A 25,486-nucleotide genomic window follows, 5' to 3' on the forward strand; every position below is an offset into this window, starting at 1 on the left:
TTAAAATCGCATTCCAGACGGTGTCTATTCCACAAGTTACCCCCGGCTAAATCTATAAAGTTAAAATGCCTATTTACTCTGTTCCATCTGACTGCTGAATCCACTGTCTCATCTACCCAGCCAGGTAATTTATAAACTTGATCTCCACTATAAAAAGCATCTAGACATCATCTACCATTTATTTTAGACTAACATTTAGTTTTCAACAGCAGAGATTTATATAAACCTTTATGTCTGTCTCTCTGACATTTGCAACTGTTTCAATATTCAAATTCGATCTCCAGCTGTCCCATAGTAATGAAGGAGTCAGGACCAGACAGACAGACAGACAGACAGACAGACAGACAGACAGACAGACAGACAGACAGACAGACAGACTAACACTAACACCACCCGCGCCAATATATCCTCCAATCACCGGCTTCAAGGTCATTATCACTTAAATGGTCTGGTATTCCCTGATCTCAACACTATCTCTCTCTCTCTCTCTCTCTCTCTCTCTCTTTCGCTCTCTCTGCCCTCTCTCATTCTCTCTCTCTCTCTCTCTCTCTGTCCCTCGCTCTCTCTCTCGCTCTCTTTCGCTCTCTCTGCTCTCTCTCATTCTCTCTCTCTCTTATTCTCTCTCTTGCTCTCTCTCCAATTTTCTCTCTCTCATTCTATCTCTCTCATTCTCTCTCTCTCACACTCTCTCATTCTCTCTCTCACACTCTCTCACTCTCTCTCTCTCATTCTCTCTCTCTCTCTGCTCTCTCATTTGCTCTCTCTCATTCTCTCTCTCTCTCTTTCTCTCTCTTGCTCTCTCTCTCATTCTCTCTCTCTCATTCTCTCTCTCTCGCTCTCTCTCTCATTCTCTCTCTCTCACACTCTCATTCACTCTCGCTCTCTCTCGCTTTCTCGCTCTCTCTCGTTCTCTCTCGCTTTCTCGCTCTCTCTCGTTCTCTCTCGCTCTCTCTCGTTCTCTCTCGCTCTCTCTCTCTCATTCTATCTCTCTCTCTCTCATTCTATCTCTCTCTCTCTCTCTCTCACTCTCTCTCTCATTCCCTCTCTCTCTCTCGCCTTCTCTCTCATTCTCTCTCGCTCTCTCATTCTCTCTCACTCTCTCTCATTCCCTCTCTCTCTCTCTCTCTCGCTCTCTCTCTCGCTCTCTTTCGCTCTCTTTCGCTCTCTCTGCCCTCTCTCATTCTCTCTCATTCTCTCTCTCTGTCCCTCGCTCTCTCTCTCGCTCTCTTTCGCTCTCTCTGCCCTCTCTCATTCTCTCTCTCTCTTATTCTCTCTCTTGCTCTCTCTCTCTTTCTCGCTCTCTTTCTCATTCTCTCTCTCTCACACTCTCCCACTCTCTCTCTCTTTCTCTCTCTCTCTCTCATTCCCTTTCGCTCTCTCTCTCACTCTCTCTCACTCTCTCTCATTCTCTCTCTCTCACACTCTCATTCTCTCTCACTCTCTCTCGCTTTCTCGCCCTCTCTCGTTCTGTCTCGCTCTCTCTCTCATTCTCTCTCTCTCTCTCATTCCCTCTCTCTCTCTCTCTCTCTCTCTCTCTCTCTCTCGCTCTCTCTCTCATTCTCTCTCGCTCTCTCATTCTCTCTCATTCCCTCTCTCATTCCCTCTCTCTCTCTCTCTCATTCTCTCTCTCTCTCTCTCTCTCTCTCTCTCTCTCTCATTCCCTCTCTCTCTCGTTCTCTCTCGCTCTCTCTCTCTCTCTCTCTCTCTCTCTCTATCTCTCTCTTCATCCCTTCTGTTAGAAAATTGAGCCGTTTGCCAGCAGTTGCAGCGTGGCTCTCTCCTCCCTCCAATCTTCTATCTCTACGTTGAGCAGCACCAGCAACCTGGACAGCACCAAGGTGTGTGTGTGTTTGTGTGTGTGTGTGTGTGTGTGTGTGTGTGTGTGTGTGTGTGTGTGTGTGTGTGTGTGTGTGTGTGTGTGTAGTCTAGTAGTTAGAGTGTTGGGTCAGTAAGTGACAGGTTGCTAGTTTGAATCCCTGTGCCGACAAGGTGAAAGCTATCTGCCCTTGAACAAGGCACTTAACCCTAATTGCTCCTGGGTCGTCGTCAATAATGGCTGATCCCTAGCCGTGACCCCACTCTCCGAGGGTGCCTCAGGGGGAGTGGGATACATGGCAGCAGTTCCTGGCCATAACTAAAGCTCGTGGTGTGTGTGTGTAACACCGTGGTGTGTGTGTGTGTAACACTGTGGTGTGTGTGTGTGTGTGTGTGTGTGTGTGTAACACCGTGGTGTGTGTGTGTAACACCGTGTGTGTGTGTGTGTGTGTGTGTGTGTGTGTGTGTGTGTGTGTGTGTGTGTGTGTGTGTGTGTGTGTGTGTGTGTGTGTGTGTGTGTGTGTGTGTAACACCGTGGTGTGTGTGTGTGTGTGTGTGTAACACCGTGGTGTGTGTGTGTGTGTAACACTGTGGTGTGTGTGTGTGTGTGTAACACTGTGGTGCGTGTGTGTGTCTGGTTCAGGAGGTATCTGAGGTGCTGGAGCAGCAGAGGTCTCTGATGAAGTGTGTGTTGGAGGACACCCGTCTGAACAGACTGAGGCTGGAGGGAGGAACAGTCCTGGCCCGGATCAGGAAGGACGAGGCCTGTGAGAATGACAACTACAGGTACTGCTGGGAGAGGGTCTGCATAACCAGAACTTACTATTGGATCAGATGTAGTGCACTATATAGGGAAGAGTGTGCCAAATGTAGTGCACTATATAGGGAAGAGTGTGCCAAATGTAGTGCACTATATAGAGAAGAGTGTGCCAAATGTAGTGCACTATATAGGGAAGAGTGTGCCAAATGTAGTGCACTATATAGGGAAGAGTGTGCCAAATGTAGTGCACTATATAGGGAAGAGTGTGCCAAATGTAGTGCACTATATAGGGAAGAGTGTGCCAAATGTAGTGCACTATATAGGGAAGAGTGTGCCAAATGTAGTGCACTATATAGGGAAGAGTGTGCCAAATGTAGTGCACTATATAGGGAAGAGTGTGCCAAATATAGTGCACTATATAGGGAAGAGTGTGCCAAATGTAGTGCACTATATAGGGAATAGTGTGCCAAATGTAGTGCACTATATAGGGAAGAGTGTGCCAAATGTAGTGCACTATATAGGGTAGAGTGTGCCAAATGTAGTGCACTATATAGGGGCAGGCAGCCTAGTGGTTAGAGCGTTGGACTAGTAACCGGAAGGTTGCAAGTTCAAATCCCCGAGCTGACATGGTACAAATCTGTCGTTCTGCCCCTGAACAGGCAGTTAACCCACAGTTCCTAGGCTGTCATTGTATATAAGAATTTGTTCTTAACTGACTTGCCTAGTTAAATAAAGGTAAAATAAAAAAATAAAAAAATATAGGGAATATAATAATATAATATATAGTGTGCCATTTGAGACACATCAGAGTTCTATCCAAAGATCAGAATGTTGGCCGTATTGAACCTCTGTAGAGATCATGTATAACTTTATGAAGCATTCAGACAGTGGTGCTCAACACAAACATATATCGTTATGGTCACTGATGATAAATCTATTACCCATCACCACCATTCGTTGCCAACCTACTGTTGTCCTTGCTGTCCGTCCAGGGATGCAGTGGACATGGTGAATGTCCTTTATAACCAGGTGGATGAGGAGGTCCATAAACTGGTGATCCTCTCCAACAAGTCCCTGAAACAGCTGGAGAGTCTGCTGGAGGTCCGCAGGTTTGAGGAACAGACGGAGCAGGTGGGATTTTCACTTCAGTCAGACTGATGGCTTGTCTTTGGGCATTTCATTCTGTCGTTCTGATTTCACTTCAGTCAGACTGATGGCTTGTCTTTGGGCATTTCATTCTGTCGTTTTGATTGTGCTTACATACGTTGAAGTCCTTTCTAACTTGATCTACTAATGTCTAATAAGCTGCTAGTAATTATGATAATGTGAGCTACAGTGGCCCTGATTCTAAAGTATTGGATGTTAGCGTATTATACAAAAGCCTTACATCCCATCTCCTTCCGTCTCTCCCTCCAGATCAAAGTATGGTTCAGTGTGGAAGGAGAGAAGCACCTCACTGCCCTGGACTCTCTTCCTCTCTCTCTGGTTACGGTCAAAGACATGAGGCAGAGTTTGGAACAGTTCTTTGAGGAGTCAGTTGTAAGTTTAAACATGGTACATTTCTTCCTGACTTGTTGTTTTCTGCTTTGAAAACTGCTTCTAAGACTCGTATAAACTCCATTTCCCATGATCCTCTTCTCTCTGTCCACGTACAGCAGCAGCAGAAGCAGGGTTTACTGCTGGTCAGGCAGTCAGGGGAGTCTCTGCCCAGCTCGGCCTTGCTGGACTTCAAACAGCACCTGGGATCCATCCTGGGCAGAGTGGAGAGGAGGAAGAACCAGCTAGATATCCTCACCAACCTCTACGTGTTCTACGGCTCGGTAAAGACAGACCCAGGATCATTTCCCATTCTTCATTTATTTATCAAGCAAGAGAGATTGAGGAAAAAGGATGTGATGAGGTGTCTTAGGCTGCATCCCAAATGGCGCTATGAATCCTGGTCAAATAGGGAATAGGGAGCCACTTATGACACAGAATACTGTAAGGGTTGATCCTCCTTACTATGCTGCTGTGTTTGAACCTTGACCTATTGATAGATACAATAGATACATATTTTATACATTATATCAATCATATACACTGAGTGTACAAAACATTAAGAACACCTTCCTAATATTGAGTTGCATCCCCCCTTTTGCCCTCAGAACAGCCTCAGTTCATCAGGGCATGGACTCTACAAGGTGTCGAAAGCGTTCCACAGGGATGCTGGCCCATGTTGACTCCAATGTTTCCCACAGTTGTGGCAAGTTGGCTGGATGTCCTTTGGTTGGTGGTCTCTCCTTGATACACTGGAATCTGTTGAGCATGAAAACCCCAGCAGTGTTACAGTTCATGACGTAAACCGGGGGGCCTGACACCTACTACCACATCCCGTTCAAAGGCACTTATAAATATGTTGTCTTGCCCATTCACGCTCTGAATGGAACACATACACAATCCATGTCTCAATTGTCTCAAGGCTTAAAAATCATACTTTAACCAGGTCTCCTCCCCTTCATCTCCACTGATTGACGTGGATTTAACAAAGTGACATAAATAAGGGATCATAGATTTCACCTGGATTCACCTGGTCAGTCTGGGTCATTGAAAGAGCAGGTGTTCCTAATGTTTTGTCCACTCAGTGTCTGTTCTGATTCTATTTCTACGTACTATCCGTCCTGTCCTGCAGGCTAACCAGTGGATGGAGCACTGCCAGGACTACCTCCGGCAGCTGAACCTGGAGAGCAGTGGTGTGAGCCTCCCTCCTGCGGTACTTGAGATCCTCCAGGACTATCAGATGGAGGCCTCCACGTTCTCCCTGGACAACTTCAGCTCCCTCAATGATATGGTCCTGTCCTTGGACAGGTATACCGCCTGCTGTAAGATAGGCTGGGGAAGGATAGGGTGGGGTAGGGTTGGGTAGGGTAGGGTAGGATAGGAAAGAGTAGGATGGGGTAGGAAAGAGTAAGATGGGGTAGGATAGGGTATGATAGGAAAGAGTAGTACAGAATAGGAAAGAGTAGGATAGGGTAGCATAGGAAAGAGTAGATTAGGATAGGGTAGTTAGGAAAGAGTAGGATAGGAAAGGAAAGAGTATGATAGCTTCAGCAACAGCTCCGCGTTCTCCCTGGACAACTTCAGCTCCCTCAATGATATGGTCCTGTCCTTGGACAGGTATACCGCCTGCTGTAAGATAGGTTGGGGTAGGATAGGGTAGGGTAGGATGGGGTAGGATAGGAAAAAGTAGGATAGGGTAGGTTAGGAAAGGAAAGAGTATGATAGCTTCAGCAACAGCTCCACGTTCTCCCTGGACAACTTCAGCTCCCTCAATGATATGGTCCTGTCCTTGGACAGGTATACCGCCTGCTGTAAGATAGGTTGGGGTAGGATAGGGTAGGGTAGGATGGGGTAGGATAGGAAAAAGTAGGATAGGGCAGGTTAGGAAAGGAAAGAGTATGATAGCTTCAGCAACAGCTAATGCAGATCCAAATAAGGTCCTACATCCTAATAGTAATAGTAAACTAATAGCTATATTTTTGTTAATTTCATTGTGAAAAGTTCAGTTAAGTTTTCTGCATCATATTGGCCGCCTTTTTGTCTTTTTTTGGATTCCACTTGCCATTGCTGTTTTAGGAATAGAAAACAATGTGGTTTCATAGAAGGACACAAATCAAAACCTCTTGAACCACGGCCGGCTCATTAGGCAGGATTAGGCAGTCGCCTATTGCGGCAGATTGACAAGGACTGCATTTTCTGAGCTATTATGTCATAGTTATTATTAGTATTATGTCATAGTTATTATTATTATTATGTCATAGTTATTATTATTATTATGTCATAGTTATTATTATTATGTCATAGTTATTATTATTATTATGTCATAGTAATTATTATTATTATGTCATAGTTATTATTATTAGACCGTAGTTACCATAAATGTATTATTATGTCATAGTTATTATTATTATTATTATTATGTCATAGTTATTATTATTATTATTATTATTATTATGTCATAGTTATTATTATTATTATGTCATCGTTATTATTATTAGACAGTAGTTACCATAGTATTATTATTATGTCATAGTTATTATTATTATTATTATGTCATAGTTATTATTATTAGACAGTAGTTACCATAGTTATTCTTATTATGTCATAGTTATTATTACTATTATGTCATAGTTATTATTATTATTATTATGTCATAGTTATTATTATTAGACAGTAGTTACCATAGTTATTATTATTATGTCATAGTTATTATTACTATTATGTCATAGTTATTATTATTATTATTATGTCATAGTTATTATTACTATTATGTCATAGTTATTATTATTATTATTATGTCATAGTTATTATTACTATTATGTCATAGTTATTATTATTATTATGTCATAGTTATTATTATTAGACAGTAGTTACCATAGTTGTTATTATTATGTCATAGTTATTATTATTATTATTCTGTCATAGTTATTATTATTAGACAGTAGTTACCATAGGCATTATTATTATGTCATAGTTATTATTATTATTATGTCATAGTTATTATTATTAATCCGTAGTTACCATATTATTATTATGTCATAGTTATTATTATTATGTCATAGTTATTATTATTAGACAGTAGTTACCATATTATTATTATGTCATAGTTATTATTATTAGACAGTAGTTACCATATTATTATTATGTCATAGTTATTATTATTAGACAGTAGTTACCATATTATTATTATGTCATAGTTATTATTATTATTATGTCATAGTTATTATTATTATTACGCCATATTTATTATTATTATTGTTATTTCATAGTTATTATTATTATGTCATAGTTATTATTATTATTATGTCATATGTATTATTATTATTGTTATTTCATAGTTATTATTATTATTATGTCATAGTTATTATTATTATGTCATAGTTATTATTATTATTATTTCATAGTTATTATTATTAGACTGTAGTTGCCATATTATTATTGCTACTAAGTATTATTTGTTTGTTGTTTTTATTTCAAATAATAAATAAGTCATTTAGGGGGCTTTTTTCACTTTGGGGTGCAGTTTCCCCAAAGTACAGATCTAGGATCAGCTTCCCCTCCCCCAATCCTAACCTTCATCATTAGTAGGGGAAATGAAAAACTTACCCCAGATGAGTGTCTTGGGGTAACTACACACTACACCCGTTTTTTCCACTGACCTTGTCTATCTCCCTCTGGCCAGCCCCCGGCAGACCCATCAGTGGAACGTCCTGTGGACCAAGTGTCAACAGACCAAGAACCAGCTGGAGGAAACCCTGGCCCAGGCCACAGCAGCAGTTACTGCAGCCTCTGACGCTGCAGCCTCTGACTCTGCAGCCTCTAACTCTGCAGCCTCTAACTCTGCAGCCTCTACCTCTGCAGCCTCTGACTCTGCAGCCTCTGACTCTGCAGCCTCTAACTCTGCAGCCTCTAACTCTGCAGCCTCTAACTCTGCAGCCTCTGACTCTGAAGCCAGAAATCTAACCAAAGACCCTTCAGAGACTGCAGACAGACAGGGGGGCTGCACTCACACGGAGCAGCACGGGGCTGCTGGAGCGGATCTTGTTTTACCTGAGCTGCCCACTCTAGGGTCAAGGATCATAATGTCGTCGCTGGAGTTTGAGGAAGAAACCAAGCCTCACTCCACAGGGCACTTCTCCTCCAACAACAATAAGAGCCCCTCTTCCTGCTCCTTCACCTCCTCCTCCCTCTTCCCCTTCCCCCCCGCCCCAGAGGGAGACCCCCCCTTCCTCAAGCTGCGGCAGAGCCCCTCTCTGTTCGACGACACGGACAGCGACTGCACCATCGACTCCATGGGGGCCGCCTCCTGCCACTCGGAGCCTGTCTATTCGTCCTCTGGGACGCCACTCCACCAGCACCGCCAGCACCGCAAACAGCCGCTCAAGAAGATCATGAAGAAGACGCTGAGCTATGAGCTGCCGGCGGCGCAGGACGGTGGCCACGTTGACACCAGCCACCTGCATGGCTACACGGGGGTGTACATCAAGGGGCTGGAGGTGGCCAACAATGTGTCGGTGGAGAAGAAGCTGCAGAGGCCTGACGTGGTGAGCCCGGCGCTGGGACGCAGCCGCAGCATGTCCTCCCCCACCAGACACCCTGAGGGAGATGGAAAGAAGCATAGCAGGTGAGGGGAAGGGGAAACCTAGTCAGCTGTACAACTAAATGCATTCAACTGAAATGTGTCTTCCTCATTTAACCCAACCCCTCTGAATCGGAGAGGTGCAGGTGGGGGGCTGACTTAATCACCGTCCACGTCTTCGGCGCCCGGGGAACACTGGGTTAACTGCCTTGCTCAGGGGAACACTGTGTTAACTGCCTTGCTCAGGGGAACACTGGGTTAACTGCCTTGCTCAGGGGAACACTGGGTTAACTGCCTTGCTCAGGGGAACACTGGGTTAACTGCCTTGCTCAGGGGAACACTGGGTTAACTGCCTTGCTCAGGGGCAAAACAACAGATTTTTATCTTGTCAGTTCAGGGATTCAATCCAGCAACCTTTCGGTTACTGGCCGTACCCGCCAGGCTACAGGACACACTGTCAGCTGAATTAACAAAATAATATTGTCTGTGTTCCAAATGGCACCCTATTCCCTATATAGTGCACTACGTTAGACCATGGCCCTATTCCCTATATAGTGCACTACTTTAGACCATGGCCCTATTCCCTATATAGTGCACTACTTTAGACCAGGGCCCTATTCCTTCCTAGCAACATGAATGAAAAATCTGCCATTTTGGTCAGAAAAACTTTCATTCATTGAATGATAGGATCTCTGTCTCTTCCCTCCTCAACAGTTAATGATAGGATCTCTGTCTCTTCCCTCCTAAAACAGTAAATGATAGGATCTCTGTCTCTTCCCTCCTCAACAGTAAATGATAGGATCTCTGTCTCTTCCCTCCTCAACAGTAAATGATAGGATCTCTGTCTCTTCCCTCCTCAACAGTAAAGGATAGGATCTCTGTCTCTTCCCTCCTCAACAGTAAATTATAGGATCTCTGTCTCTTCCCTCCTAAAACAGTAAATGATAGGATCTCCGTCTCTTCCCTCCTCAACAGTAAATTATAGGATCTCTGTCTCTTCCCTCCTAAAACAGTAAATGATAGGATCTCTGTCTCTTCCCTCCTCAACAGTAAATGATAGGATCTCTGTCTCTTCCATCCTCAACAGTAAATGATAGGATCTCTGTCTCTTCCATCCTCAACAGTAAATGATAGGATCTCTGTCTCTTCCCTCCTCAACAGTAAATGATAGGATCTCTGTCTCTTCCCTCCTAAAACAGTAAATGATAGGATCTCTGTCTCTTCCCTCCTCAACAGTAAATGATAGGATCTCTGTCTCTTCCCTCCTAAAACAGTAAATGATAGGATCTCTGTCTCTTCCCTCCTCAACAGTAAATGATATGATCTCTGTCTCTTCCACCCTCAACAGTAAATGATAGGATCTCTGTCTCTTCCCTCCTCAACAGTAAAGTGCAGCACATCATGGCTGAGATGATCTCTGTCTCTTCCCTCCTCAACAGTAAAGTGCAGCACATCATGGCTGAGATGATCTCCACAGAGAGGGAGTATGTGCGTTCCCTCATCTACGTCATCGAGCACTACTTCCCAGAGATGGAGCGTCTGGACCTGCCTCAGGATCTCTGGGGGAAACGCAGTATTATCTTTGGCAACATGGAGAAACTGTGTAACTTCCACTGCCAGTATTTCCTGAAAGAGCTGGAAGCCTCCGCCCACTCTCCCCTGTCCATCAGCAGCTGCTTCCTCAGACACGTGAGTCGTGGTGACAGGCAGGCAGACAGACAGACAGACAGACAGACAGACAGACAGACAGGCAGGCAGGCAGGCAGGCAGGCAGGCAGGCAGGCGGAGGGGGAGAGGGGGAGAGAGAGAGGCAGGCAGGGAGAGGAAGAGAGAGAGAGAGAGGCAGACACTCTCCCCTGTCTATCAGCAGCTACTTCCTCAGACACATGAGTCATGGTGACAGACAGACAGACAGACAGACAGACTCTCCCCTGTCTATCAGCAGCTACTTCCTCAGACACATGAGTCATGGTGACAGACAGACAGACAGACAGACAGACAGACAGACAGACAGACAGACAGACTCTCCCCTGTCTATCAGCAGCTACTTCCTCAGACACATGAGTCATGGTGACAGACAGACAGACAGACAGACAGACAGACTCTCCCCTGTCTATCAGCAGCTACTTCCTCAGACACATGAGTCATGGTGACAGACAGACAGACAGACAGACTCTCCCCTGTCTATCAGCAGCTACTTCCTCAGACACATGAGTCATGGTGACAGACAGACAGACAGACAGATTCTCCCCTGTCTATCAGCAGCTACTTCCTCAGACACATGAGTCATGGTGACAGACAGACAGACAGACAGACTCTCCCCTGTCTATCAGCAGCTACTTCCTCAGACACATGAGTCATGGTGACAGACAGACAGACAGACAGACTCTCCCCTGTCTATCAGCAGCTACTTCCTCAGACACATGAGTCATGGTGACAGACAGACAGACAGACAGACTCTCCCCTGTCTATCAGCAGCTACTTCCTCAGACACATGAGTCATGGTGACAGACAGACAGACAGACAGACAGACTCTCCCCTGTCTATCAGCAGCTACTTCCTCAGACACATGAGTCATGGTGACAGACAGACAGACAGACAGACAGACAGACAGACAGACTCTCCCCTGTCTATCAGCAGCTACTTCCTCAGACACATGAGTCATGGTGACAGACAGACAGACAGACAGACTCTCCCCTGTCTATCAGCAGCTACTTCCTCAGACACATGAGTCATGGAGACAGACAGACAGACAGACAGACAGACAGACTCTCCCCTGTCTATCAGCAGCTACTTCCTCAGACACATGAGTCATGGTGACAGACAGACAGACAGACAGACTCTCCCCTGTCTATCAGCAGCTACTTCCTCAGACACATGAGTCTTAAGATGAGTGCACAACTCTTTTTTTTTACCAGGATCACAGACATCAACATGAGGGTAATGTTTTGTACTGCTAGGCGCTGTTAGAGCCAGAGCTGCAAACTAGCTTTAAAACAGCAACATTTCTCTACACCCCATGGCAAACTGTGAGCAACTGGGTCCCCTCATGATGATCAGATATGTTGTGGTTCCCAACACCCATCAAAGTTGCCCATCCCTGTCCTAGACAGACAGACTTTAGTCTGTAGCCCCAGGCTAGAAACAGGCACACTGCTGGAAACACAAGACAAGACACTAGAGAGACCCAATGACCTCCTCTCTCTGACAGGCTGGTTGATATTCAGCTCAGTCAGACCAGGTACATTCCATATGCTTTGTTATGACAGAATTAAAGACGTACATTAAAGAAGTCACTAAAAATGTGTCCCAAACTACTGCAAATGAATGTGAGGTGCAACTCTCTCCATATATAAAACAAGTGTAATTTGATTAAATATTAGTTTGAAAAGATTGAACAATTGTGATGTTTCAGAATGTTGACAGAATGGGATTTTTATTGGACAGTTACTTTAAAATTAAAATAAATTGTTTAAACATGTGTTACTATTGGTGGGTTCCTAACTCACTCACTCAACTATAAACCAATATATGTTGAGGTTTTAGTTGAAATCAAATGGAATCCTAATGGTTGGTTGATGGAATCCTAATGGTTGGTTGATGGAATCCTAATGGTTGGTGGATGGTATTCTAATGGTTGGTTGATGGAATCCTAATGGTTGGTTAATGGTATTCTAATGGTTGGTTGATGGTATTCTAATGGTTGGTTGATGTAATCCTAATGGTTGGTTGATGGTATTCTAATGGTTGGTTGATGGTATTCTAATGGTTGGTGGATGGAATCCTAATGGTTGGTGGATGGAATCCTAATGGTTGGTTGATGGTATCCTAATGGTTGGTTGATGGTATCCTAATGGTTGGTTGATGGAATCCTAATGGTTGGTTGGTTGGTTGATGGTATCCTAATGGTTGGTTGGTTGATGGAATCCTAATGGTTGGTTGATGGAATCCTAATGGTTGGTTGGTTGATGGAATCCTAATGGTTGGTTAATGGAATCCTAATGGTTGGTTGATGGTATTCTAATGGTTGGTTGATGGAATCCTAATGGTTGGTTGATGGTATTCTAATGGTTGGTTGATGGTATTCTAATGGTTGGTTGATGGTATCCTAATGGTTGGTTGATGGTATCCTAATGGTTGGTTGGTTGATGGAATCCTAATGGTTGGTTGATGGAATCCTAATGGTTGGTTAATGGAATCCTAATGGTTGGTTGATGGTTTTCTAATGGTTGGTTAATGGAATCCTAATGGTTGGTTGATGGAATCCTAATGGTTGGTTAATGGAATCCTAATGGTTGGTTGATGGTATCCTAATGGTTGGTTGATAATATTCTAGTGGTTGGTTGATGGTATTCTAATGGTTGGTTGATGGAATCATAATGGTTGGTTGATGGAATCAAGGCCTCATGAGCTAAATGAGTCTCCATGTTTAGGCCTAGCGCAGAACACCGGTTCCGCGTCCCAAATGGCACCCTATTCCCTAAATAATGCATCCCTATTCTCTATGGGCCCTATTCAAAAGTAATGCACTATATAGGGAATAGGGTGCCATTTGGAACACATCCTGTGTGTGTACCTTTGACTATTGTCAGAGTAGTAACTTGTTAATCCTGTGTGCAGGAGGATCAGTTTGACTGTAGTCAGAGTGCTAACTTGTTATTCCTGTGTGCAGGAGGATCAGTTTGACTGTAGTCAGAGTGTTAACTTGTTATTCCTGTGTGCAGGAGGATCAGTTTGACTGTAGTCAGAGTGGTAACTTGTTATTCCTGTGTGCAGGAGGATCAGTTTGACTGTCGTCAGAGTGGTAACTTGTTATTCCTGTGTGCAGGAGGATCAGTTTGACTGTAGTCAGAGTGGTAATTTGTTAATCCTGTGTGCAGGAGGATCAGTTTGACTGTAGTCAGAGTGGTAACTTGTTAATCCTGTGTGCAGGAGGATCAGTTTGGAATGTAGTCAGAGTGGTAACTTGTTAATCCTGTGTGCAGGAGGATCAGTTTGACTGTAGTCAGAGTGGTAACTTGTTATTCCTGTGTGCAGGAGGATCAGTTTGACTGTAGTCAGAGTGGTAACCTGTTATTCCTGTGTGCAGGAGGATCAGTTTGACTGTCGTCAGAGTGGTAACTTGTGATTCCTGTGTGCAGGAGGATCAGTTTGACTGTAGTCAGAGTGGTAACTTGTTATTCCTGTGTGCAGGAGGATCAGTTTGACTGTCGTCAGAGTGGTAACTTGTTATTCCTGTGTGCAGGAGGATCAGTTTGACTGTAGTCAGAGTGGTAATTTGTTAATCCTGTGTGCAGGAGGATCAGTTTGACTGTAGTCAGAGTGGTAACTTGTTAATCCTGTGTGCAGGAGGATCAGTTTGGAATGTAGTCAGAGTGGTAACTTGTTAATCCTGTGTGCAGGAGGATCAGTTTGACTGTAGTCAGAGTGGTAACTTGTTATTCCTGTGTGCAGGAGGATCAGTTTGACTGTCGTCAGAGTGGTAACTTGTGATTTCTGTGTGCAGGAGGATCAGTTTGACTGTCGTCAGAGTGGTAACTTGTGATTCCTGTGTGCAGGAGGATCAGTTTGACTGTAGTCAGAGTGGTAACTTGTTATTCCTGTGTGCAGGAGGATCAGTTTGACTGTCGTCAGAGTGGTAACTTGTGATTTCTGTGTGCAGGAGGATCAGTTTGACTGTAGTCAGAGTGGTAACTTGTGATTTCTGTGTGCAGGAGGATCAGTTTGACTGTCGTCAGAGTGGTAACTTGTTAATCCTGTGTGCAGGAGGATCAGTTTGACTGTAGTCAGAGTGGTAACTTGTTATTCCTGTGTGCAGGAGGATCAGTTTGACTGTAGTCAGAGTGGTAACTTGTGATTCCTGTGTGCAGGAGGATCAGTTTGACTGTCGTCAGAGTGGTAACTTGTTATTCCTGTGTGCAGGAGGATCAGTTTGACTGTCGTCAGAGTGGTAACTTGTTATTCCTGTGTGCAGGAGGATCAGTTTGACTGTAGTCAGAGTGGTAACTTGTTATTCCTGTGTGCAGGAGGATCAGTTTGACTGTAGTCAGAGTGGTAACTTGTGATTCCTGTGTGCAGGAGGATCAGTTTGACTGTCGTCAGAGTGGTAACTTGTTATTCCTGTGTGCAGGAGGATCAGTTTGACTGTCGTCAGAGTGGTAACTTGTTATTCCTGTGTGCAGGAGGATCAGTTTGACTGTAGTCAGAGTGGTAACTTGTTATTCCTGTGTGCAGGAGGATCAGTTTGACTGTAGTCAGAGTGGTAACTTGTTAATCCTGTGTGCAGGAGGATCCGTTTGACTGTCGTCAGAGTGGTAACTTGTTAATCCTGTGTGCAGGAGGATCAGTTTGAATGTAGTCAGAGTGGTAACTTGTTAATCCTGTGTGCAGGAGGATCCGTTTGACTGTCGTCAGAGTGGTAACTTGTTATTCCTGTGTGCAGGAGGATCCGTTTGACTGTAGTCAGAGTGGTAACTTGTTAATCCTGTGTGCAGGAGGATCAGTTTGACTGTAGTCAGAGTGGTAACTTGTTAATCCTGTGTGCAGGAGGATCCGTTTGACTGTCGTCAGAGTGGTAACTTGTTATTCCTGTGTGCAGGAGGATCAGTTTGACTGTCGTCAGAGTGGTAACTTGTGATTCCTGTGTGCAGGAGGATCAGTTTGGAATGTACGCTCTCTACAGCAAGAACAAGCCTCAGTCTGACGCTCTACTCACCAGCAACGGGAATGGATTCTTTAAGGTGCGTCTGAAACGCCTCTGGTTACTACCGTTCTAGGATCAGCTGTACTAACACCAGACCTAACCTTTAACCAATATGAAACTACTTCACAGCAACAGGCTAATTGTAAAGTTGTGTGAGCCTAACAGCATATAGGGTGCTACTAATGTATATCCACTAGTTCTACACTGAGTAACATTAGAATTCCCATTGTCAAACTTCACATAGCTACTGGACGTCTACCAATGTAGAATGGAAGAGTTGAATTGACATCAGAATTCCCATTTAGAAAAGCTATTGTACATCTGCATACAGAGTCCTACATCCCCTCTCATCCTCCTCTATGTGTGTGTCTGCTATCCAGAACAACCAGTTGGAGCCGGGTGTTAAGATGGACCTGGTGTCCTACCTGTCTGTTGGTCTGTTTTATCTTTCTGTATGTATCCTGACCTCTGACCTCTACCCTCTGACCTCTAACCTGTCTGTCTCCCCAGAACAAGCAGTTGGAGCCGGGTGTTAAGATGGACCTGGTGTCCTACCTGTCTGTTGGTCTGTTTATCTTTCTGTGTGTATCCTGACCTCTGACCTCTAACCTATCTGTCTCCCCAGAACAAGCAGTTGGAGCTGGGTGATAAGATGGACCTGGCGTCCTACCTGCTGAAGCCCATCCAGAGGATGTCTAAGTACGCCCTGCTGCTGAAGGACCTGATCAAGGAGTGTGGTCAGTCCCAGGAACAGGAGCTCTCTGACCTCCGCACCGCAGAGGAGATGGTTAAGTTCCAGCTGCGCCACGGCAACGACCTACTGGCCATGGACGCCATCCGAGGATGTGATGTAAGTCGGGGGGATGGAGCAGTAGAGTAGTAGAGTAGTAGAGTAGTAGAGCAGAGAGAGAGAGAGAGAGAGACAGAGACAGAGACAGAGAGAGAGAGAGAATTGGCCATGTAAACATATGTTCCCCATGTCAATAAAGCCTTTAAATTGAAATTGAATTGAGAGAGAGAGAGAGAGGGGAAATAGAAACGTACACATCATGTATAATTATTTGTTTGGAAGAAAATGTCAGAGTAAGTCATGTGAAACGTCTCCTCTGGTCTCTGCTGCTGTAGGTGAACCTGAAGGAACAGGGTCAGCTGAGGTGTCAGGATGAGTTCATCGTGTGGTGTGGCCGCAGGAAGTACCTGCGTCACGTCTTCCTGTTCGAGGACCTCATCCTCTTCAGCAAAAGCAAAAAGATTGAGGGAGGGTACGACCTGTACATCTACAAGCAGTCCTACAAGGTGACAACGACAACACGCACAGAGGGTTTTAATATGTACTATGAAGTTATGAACTATGAAGTAATATGACGTTCTACCTTAAATCATTTCAGCCAGTTGGCTAACATTATGCTATGTTGTTGTGTTCAGGCAGTGATGTTTGTATGGTTTATTGTGAGGTGTGGAACCACAGTTAGCAGGGTTCTCCACAATGGAGGCGCTACACCACTATGTTCAGTTTGCTGTGCCACCATGTGAAATCTCAAAACCACCACAGTCAGTGTTTTCCTGTAAAGGTGACTGTTTCTGGCTACTGATTCAGACGGCAGAGATAGGAATGACAGAGAGCGTGGGCGACAGCGGGCTGCGTTTCGAGATCTGGTTCCGGAGGAGGAAGTCCCAGGACACGTTCATCCTGCAGGCCGGCTCTGGAGAGGTCAAGGCCGTGTGGACAGCCATCATCGGAAAGATCCTCTGGAGGCAGGCGCTACGAAACAGGGGTGAGGAACCACGGCCACAGAGGGGGAGTCGTGGGTCATATCTGGACATGAGCTCATCATCTCTGTTGTTGTGTTATGGAACAAGTGATTCCTCTTTATCTCTTGTCTGACCTGAGGCCTGTGTTGATAACCTTCTGTACCATTCATTAAGAGGTGACATGTCTCTTGTCTGACCTGAGGCCTGTGTTGATAACATTCTGTACCATTCATTAAGAGGTGGCATGTCTCTTGCTGACCTGAGGCCTGTGTTGATAACCTTCTGTACCATTCATTAAGAGGTGGCATGTCTCTTGTCTGACCTGAGGCCTGTGTTGATAACCTTCTGTACCATTCATTAAGAGGTGGCATGTCTCTTGCTGACCTGAGGCCTGTGTTGATAACCTTCTGTACCATTCATTAAGAGGTGGCATGTCTCTTGTCTGACCTGAGGCCTGTGTTGATAACCTTCTGTACCATTCATTAAGAGTCTCTTGTCTGACCTGAGGCCTGTGTTGACAACATTCTGTACCATTCATTAAAAGGTGACATGTCTGGTTCTAGTTCAAGTCAACCTCAGGTACATCAAATGGAACCTCTCATTGTGTGTCTGATTGAGGGTCATAACGTGTTTATTCTCTTAACTACAGAGGTGCGCTTGAAAGAGATGGTTTCCATGGGGATTGGCAGCAAGCCTTTCATGGACATCAAGCCTAGTGATGCTGCCATTAGTGACCGAGCCATTGATTACATCATGAAGGGGTCAGGTGAGCTGTCGCTACGATATGTTATGATAACCTAATTTGCCTGGAAATTATTTTTATGAGGTTAGCATACAAAATCCACAAAATAAATATCTCTCTATCACTCCCTCTCACTCTCTCTCTCTCTTTCTTTGTTTCTCTCTGTTTGCTGAATGTGACTTTCAACAACATGTCTGCCAATGCAGCTGCTGATGAGAAAGGCTGATTTGTAAATGCTCTCTCTGCCAGGATAGGGGTGCGTTGTCAAGTTGACTGAATCAAAACACAACATCCCAACATCTCAGAGCACATCTCCCCTGTTCTCCTCCTTTAAACCCTTGATATGTTCTGTTCCAGCTGAAATATCCTCTCAGAGTCTACATCTACACTCCTACTCCACCAGACAGCTGTTGTGTACTGACACAGTGTCCTGTTAGCAGGAATGAGGTTGTCTGGACTTGTGTCTGTCGCAGGTGATTTGTTGCATGTCAGATATCAAAGGATGTTGAAGTTAATGCAGCAGGTGGAGTCAGAGCTGAAGTTAATGCAGCAGGTGGAGTCAAAGCTGAAGTTAAAGCAGCAGGGGGAGTCAGAGCTGAAGTTAATGCAGCAGGGGGAGTCAGAGCTGAAGTTAATGCAGCAGAGGGAGTCAGAGCTGAAGTTAATGCAGCAGGTGGAGTCAGAGCTGAAGTTAATGCAGCAGGGGGAGTCAGAGCTGAAGTTAATGCAGCCAGTGGAGTCAGAGCTGAAGTTAAAGCAGCAGGTGGAGTCAGAGCTGAAGTTAATGCAGCAGGTGGAGTCAGAGCTGAAGTTAAAGCAGCAGGTGGAGTCAGAGCTGAAGTTAATGCAGCAGGTGGAGTCAGAGCTGAAGTTAATGCAGCAGGGGGAGTCAGAGCTGAAGTTAAAGCAGCAGGGGGAGTCAGAGCTGAAGTTAAAGCAGCAGGGGGAGTCAGAGCTGAAGTTAATGCAGCAGGTGGAGTCAGAGCTGAAGTTAATGCAGCAGGTGGAGTCAGAGCTGAAGTTAATGCAGCAGGTGGAGTCAGAGCTGAAGTTAAAGCAACAGGTGGAGTCAGAGCTGAAGTTAATGCAGCAGGTGGAGTCAGAGCTGAAGTTAATGCAGCAGGTGGAGTCAGAGCTGAAGTTAATGCAGCAGGTGGAGTCAGAGCTGAAGTTAATGCAGCAGGTGGAGTCAGAGCTGAAGTTAATGCAGCAGGTGGAGTCAGAGCTGAAGTTAAAGCAGCAGAGGGAGTCAGAGCTGAAGTTTTGTGATTTTGTACACAAAGAATACAAAACAAACACAATGAACTCAAACACTAGACACAATGTAGCATCAACTCAAACACTAGACACAATGTAGCATCAACTCAAACACTAGACACAATGTAGCATCAACTCAAACACTAGACACAATGTAACATGTACAGCTCAGATAAGACAAACAAGAGGAAGAATAGGAACGTGCTCTGCATTACCCCATGCTAGACTGACTGTCTGGCTAGTGTACTGTCCTCTCCTCTAACGTTACCTCACTGACAATGTTGTGTGTATACTCTTCAGAACTGTGTTCTATGGTTGTCCCGGAGTAGCCTGATACCTCCTGTATTCTGTGGTTGTCCCGGAGTAGCCTGATACCTCCTGTATTCTGTGGTTGTCCCGGAGTAGCCTGATACCTCCTGTATTCTGTGGTTGTCCCGAGTAGCCTGAAACCTCCTGTATTCTGTGGTTGTCCCGGAGTAGCCTGATACCTCCTGTATTCTGTGGTTGTCCCGGAGTAGCCTGATACCTCCTGTATTCTGTGGTTGTCCCGGAGTAGCCTCATACCTCCTTCCACGGAGACATGATCCATAGATAGAAATGTGTACAGTGAAATGTTCATGTTCTCTACCCAATCTTTCCTTCTCTCCCTCCAGAGTCCAGGACCAGGGCGTCCATCGCGGTGTCCTCCTTCGACCACTCCACGCCCTTTAAGCGGCCTCACTCCACCATCTCCAACAGTAGCACCTCCTCTTCCTCCTCCCAGTCCTCTTCCTCACTGCTGGGCTCCCTCAACCTGCACCTGTATCCCTCGCCTGCTCACCAGCACCCCCAAGCCCACCAGCACCCCTACCCCCTGGGCAGCGTACCCTCCTTCAGCCACTGGCCCTACGACTGCATTGAGGAGGACGAGCTGGAGCAGGACACGGGCAGCCAGCCTTCTATGAGTGAGTGACAGACAGCCTTCTGTGAGTGAGTGAGTGAGTGAGTGAGTGAGTGAGTGAGTGACAGACAGCCTTCTATGAGTGAGTGACAGACAGCCTTCTGTGAGTGAGTGACAGACAGCCTTCTGTGAGTGAGTGAGTGAGTGAGTGAGTGAGTGAGTGAGTGAGTGAGTGTGTGAGTGAGTGAGTGAGTGAGTGAGTGAGTGAGTGAGTGAGTGAGTGAGTGAGTGACAGACAGACAGCCTTCTGTGAGTTATTGAGTGAGTGAGTGAGGTGAGTGAGTGAGTGAGTGAGTGAGTGAGTGAGTGAGTGAGTGAGTGAGTGAGTGAGTGAGTGAGTGACAGACAGCCTTCTGTGAGTTATTGAGTGAGTGAATGAGTGAGGTGAGTGAATAAGTGAGTGAGTGAGTGAGTGAGGTGAGTGAGTGAGTGAGTGAGTGAGTGAGTGAGTGACAGACAACCTTCTGTGAGTTATTGAGTGAGTGAGTGAGTGACTGAGTGAGTGACTGAGTGAGTGACTGAGTGAGTGACAGGCAGGCCCTAACAGGTATCCATGTCTGAATCCCAAATGGCACCCTCTTCTCTATTTAGTGCACTACATTTAACCAGAGCCCTATACGTCTTGGTCAACCGTAGTGCACTATATAGGGAATAGGGAGCCATCTGGTATGCATCCCATGTCCTCGTCTTAAAGTGTCTTACTGTCCCTATCACATTACTAAGGATGTCTAATTCCTCTTTGAAACTGTGGTCCTGTTCCTCTCTGTCCCCCTGAAAGTCTCCCTGAAAGTCCCCCTGAAAGTCTCCCTGAAAGTCTCCCTGAAAGTCTCCCTGAAAGTCCCCCTGAAAGTCTCCCTGAAAGTCTCCCTAAACTAAATGACTATTGTATCTTCTGTGTGTTTTCCAACAGTCACAGAGAGCTCTGGGGAGACATCGTCCCAGTGTACCTCCAGTGACAGTGTGATGGGGCTGAGCAGCCTCACCCTCCCCATCCCAGGCCACGGCCGCCCCAACATCATCATCGACGCCTTACCCAGCAACTCCACTTCCTCCTTCCTGTGTTCGTCCACGCCTCCCGGCTCCTCCCACCCTCAGATGGCCCCTCCCCCAGCCCTGTTCCCTAAGGACAAGGTCCTCCAAGCCCAGGGCAGCACCTTCATCACAGCAGTGAGTAGAATGGTGGTTTTTACACATAATAGTGACATTGTGTAGACGAGTTTAAAGTAGCTAACAGACGTGGGTTCAAATACTATATGAAATCATTTCAAATAGTTCATCTGTGCTTGATTGATCATACTTAATCTGTGCTTGATTGATCATACTTAATCTGTGCTTGATTGATCATACTTAATCTGTGCTTGATTGATCTTGCTTGGTTTAATGGATTGTTAGAATAGTCCCAAGCACTTCAGGCAGACTAGAGCAAACACTCAAAGTCATTAAAATATTTCAAAAAGTATTTGAACCCAGGTTTGGTGGGTCGGTAAAATATCTCTGTTCTTGCGCTGATTGCTGAATACTCTCTGTTGAAGTGGAGTATCTTCTGAAGGTTTTTATACACTAGGACATGAAGGATTCTGTTTATTCAGAGGTTTCCTAACCCACCCACTGTCATCCAACATCATCCTGTCCAATCAGGTTTCCTATCCCACCCACTGTCATCCAACATCATCCTGTCCAATCAGGTTTCCTAACCCACCCACTGTCATCCAACATCATCCTGTCCAATCAGGTTTCCTAACCCACCCACTGTCATCCAACATCATCCTGTCCAATCAGGTTTCGTAACCCGCCCACTGTCATCCAACATCATCCTGTCCAATCAGGTTTCCTAACACGCCCACTGTCATCAACATCATCCTGTCCAATCAGGTTTCCTAACCCGCCCACTGTCATCCAACATCATCCTGTCCAATCAGGTTTCCTAACCCACCCATTGTCATCCAACATCATCCTGTCCAATCAGGTTTCCTAACCCGCCCACTGTCATCCAACATAATCCTGTCCAATCAGGTTTCCTAACCCGCCCACTGTCATCCAACATCATCCTGTCCAATCAGGTTTCCTAACCCACCCACTGTCATCCAACATCATCCTGTCCAATCAGGTTTCCTAACCCGCCACTGTCATCCAACATCATCCTGTCCAATCAGGTTTCCTAACCCGCCCACTGTCATCCAACATAATCCTGTCCAATCAGGTTTCCTAACCCGCCCACTGTCATCCAACATCATCCTGTCCAATCAGGTTTCCTAACCCGCCCACTGTCATCCAACATCATCCTGTCCAATCAGGTTTCCTAACCCACCCATTGTCATCCAACATCATCCTGTCCAATCAGGTTTCCTAACCCGCCCACTGTCATCCAACATAATCCTGTCCAATCAGGTTTCCTAACCCGCCCACTGTCATCCAACATCATCCTGTCCAATCAGGTTTCCTAACCCGCCACTGTCATCCAACATCATCCTGTCCAATCAGGTTTCCTAACCCGCCCACTGTCATCCAACATCATCCTGTCCAATCAGGTTTCCTAACCCACCCACTGTCATCCAACATCATCCTGTCCAATCAGGTTTCCTAACCCGCCCACTGTCATCCAACATCATCCTGTCCAATCAGGTTTCCTAACCCGCCCACTGTCATCCAACATCATCCTGTCCAATCAGGTTTCCTAACCCGCCCACTGTCATCCAACATCATCCTGTCCAATCAGGTTTCCTAACCCGCCCACTGTCATCCAACATCATCCTGTCCAATCAGGTTTCCTAACCCGCCCACTGTCATCCAACATCATCCTGTCCAATCAGGTTTCCTAACCCGCCCACTGTCATCCAACATCATCCTGTCCAATCAGGTTTCCTAACCCGCCCACTGTCATCCAACATCATCCTGTCCAATCAGGTTTCCTAACCCGCCCACTGTCATCCAACATCATCCTGTCCAATCAGGTTTCCTAACCCGCCCACTGTCATCCAACATCATCCTGTCCAATCAGGTTTCCTAACCCGCCCACTGTCATCCAACATCATCCTGTCCAATCAGGTTTCCTAACCCACCCACTATCATCCAACATCATCTTGTCCAATCAGGTTTCCTAACCCGCCCACTGTCATCCAACATCATCCTGTCCAATCAGTCATGTCATTCCAGTGGAGTGAAGAGTAAACATTGCAGCCATTGGCTCTCCCTGGTTTCTCTCTCACCAGCATTTTGTGTGTTGTTTTGTTTTTGCCAGAGCAAGACCTCTCATATTACAATAGGCCTCTCTACAGTGGTCTGACTCACAGAGAGAGAGAGAGAGGGGGCTGTTTAGCTCAGTAAGTAATTGGGTCTGGCCAGAGTGAGCGTGGTCTGTGTCGTGGTGTTCTGTTTGGTTCACAGCCTGTGGGGATCTCCCTCTGTCCGTACCATGAATACAAATCTGTGTGCAAACATGCTTTGTGTGCGTGTGTGCGTGTGTGTGTGCGTGTGCATGTGCGTGTGTGTGTGTGTGTGTGTGTGTGTGTGCATGGCAGTGTCCTGCTAGGGTTAAATGACTGCTGTGTTGGTCCAGGAGTTTCCCCTGACCATGTGACCTGACCAGTTCACACTCCGTGTCCTAGTGATGGATGATTTGTTGTGTCAAGCTTTTGGGTTCTCTGGTCCGTCTCTGGTCTCTGGTCTCTGGTTTCATGTCTCAGGTCTCAGGTGTCATGCCTCAGGTCTCAGGTCTCATGTCTCATGTCTCAGGTCTCATGTCTCATGTCTCAGGTCTCTGGTCTCTGGTCTCATGTCTCAGGTCTCATGCCTCAGGTCTCGGGTCTCTGATCTCTGGTCTCAGGTCTCATGTCTCAGGTCTCAGGTCTCAGGTCTCTGGTCTCTGGTCTCATGTCTCATGTCTCAGGTCTCAGGTCTCATGTCTCTGGTCTCTGGTCTCTGGTCTCTGGTCTCAGGTCTCAGGTCTCTGGTCTATGGTCTCATGTTTCAGGTCTCTGGTCTCTGGTCTCTGGTCTCATGTCTCAGGTCTCATGTCTCTGGTCTCTGGTCTCTGGTCTCATGAGACATGAGACATGAGACATCTGGTAGAGACTGAGACTGGTCTCTAGAGACCAGAGACCAGAGACCAGAGACCAGAGACATGAGACATGTTTCTGGTCTCTGGTCTCTGGTCTCTGGTCTCATGTCTCATGTCTCATGCTCCTCTGTGTGCTTCTGCCATGTGTGCTCTAGCATGTTACATAGCTGTATGTTTGCTCTGCTTTTGTTGGCGTTGTTGATGCACGGTCATCATGTTAAAAGGTTCAGTTGTTGTTTATACCTCAGCTCAGCAGCTAGGGGGCAGCAGATCATTGGTGATCGGTTCACTTGTTGTTCATACCTCAGCTCAGCAGCTAGGGGGCAGCAGATCATTGGTGCAGAAATCTGTTATAATAAAAAGTTATGACAGTACTACATTGTAATCGTCTACTCTTACAGTCATAAGACGTCAAAGGAGCCTAATCAATAGATGTACAGTCTAGATGTTAGACAGTCATGTTAAATCAACCTTTTTCTAGCTCAGTAGTAACCAGTTGGGGTTGGACATTTACAATGTTTGACAGTTTGTAAATCCTTTTTGTTAACCCTGTCAATGTGTCTTCCTCTTCTAGCTGTGATGCCACTGCACTGAGAACTGGTGTTACGGAGGATCAGTAAGGACTTGAGTGAGGAAGCTATCCTGTTAAGCATGCTCAGTGACGCCTGTAACACTGGGCACTCTACTGTGTCTCTACTGGACTCTACTGTGTCTCTACTGGATTCTACTGTGTCTCTACTGGACTCTACTGTGTCTCTATTGGACTCTACTGGTCTCTACTGGACTCTACTGTGCCTCTACTGGTCTCTACTGTGTCTCTACTGGACTCTACTGTGTCTCTACTGGATTCTACTGTGTCTCTACTGGACTCTACTGTGTCTCTACTGGACTCTACTGTGTCTCTATTGGACTCTACTGGTCTCTACTGGACTCTACTGTGCCTCTACTGGTCTCTACTGTGTCTCTACTGGACTCTACTGAACTACTGGACTCTACTGTGTCTCTACTTGTCTCTACTGTGTATCCACTGGACTCTACTGGACTACTGGTCTCTACTGGACTCTACTGGACTCTACTGGTATCTACTGGACTCTACTGGACTCTACTGGACTACTGGTCTCCACTCTGTCTCCACTGGACTCCACTGGACTCTACTGGTATCTACTGGACTCTACTGGACTCTACTGGTATCTACTTGACTCTACTGGACTCTACTGGACTACTGGTCTCCACTCTGTCTCCACTGGACTCTACTGTGTCTTGACTGGACTCTACTGGTCTCCACTCTGTCTCCACTGGACTCTACTGTGTGTTGACTGGACTCTACTGGATTCTACTGGTCTCT

The 25,486-nt window shown here is 45.8% G+C and overlaps 1 protein-coding gene across 1 annotated transcript in view; it reads left to right on the top strand.

The window, feature by feature from the left end:
* Window positions 1–24,969, top strand: part of LOC139405664 (pleckstrin homology domain-containing family G member 4B-like) — a 52,172-nt gene extending 27,203 nt beyond the window's left edge. The window contains 16 exon segments of the mRNA XM_071148082.1: window positions 1,740–1,838; window positions 2,459–2,601; window positions 3,568–3,706; window positions 3,992–4,114; window positions 4,231–4,395; window positions 5,244–5,419; window positions 7,794–8,735; window positions 10,130–10,379; window positions 15,341–15,430; window positions 16,019–16,243; window positions 16,519–16,689; window positions 16,991–17,168; window positions 17,795–17,911; window positions 19,798–20,088; window positions 20,995–21,251; window positions 24,716–24,969. Of these exon segments, the coding sequence (XP_071004183.1) occupies window positions 1,740–1,838; window positions 2,459–2,601; window positions 3,568–3,706; window positions 3,992–4,114; window positions 4,231–4,395; window positions 5,244–5,419; window positions 7,794–8,735; window positions 10,130–10,379; window positions 15,341–15,430; window positions 16,019–16,243; window positions 16,519–16,689; window positions 16,991–17,168; window positions 17,795–17,911; window positions 19,798–20,088; window positions 20,995–21,251; window positions 24,716–24,721 (3,372 nt within the window). The 3' untranslated portion in view covers window positions 24,722–24,969.
* Window positions 24,970–25,486: the final 517 nt, after the last annotated feature.

Source organism: Oncorhynchus clarkii, chromosome 3 (genome assembly GCF_045791955.1).
Source record: "Oncorhynchus clarkii lewisi isolate Uvic-CL-2024 chromosome 3, UVic_Ocla_1.0, whole genome shotgun sequence".
Taxonomy (NCBI): domain Eukaryota; kingdom Metazoa; phylum Chordata; class Actinopteri; order Salmoniformes; family Salmonidae; genus Oncorhynchus; species Oncorhynchus clarkii.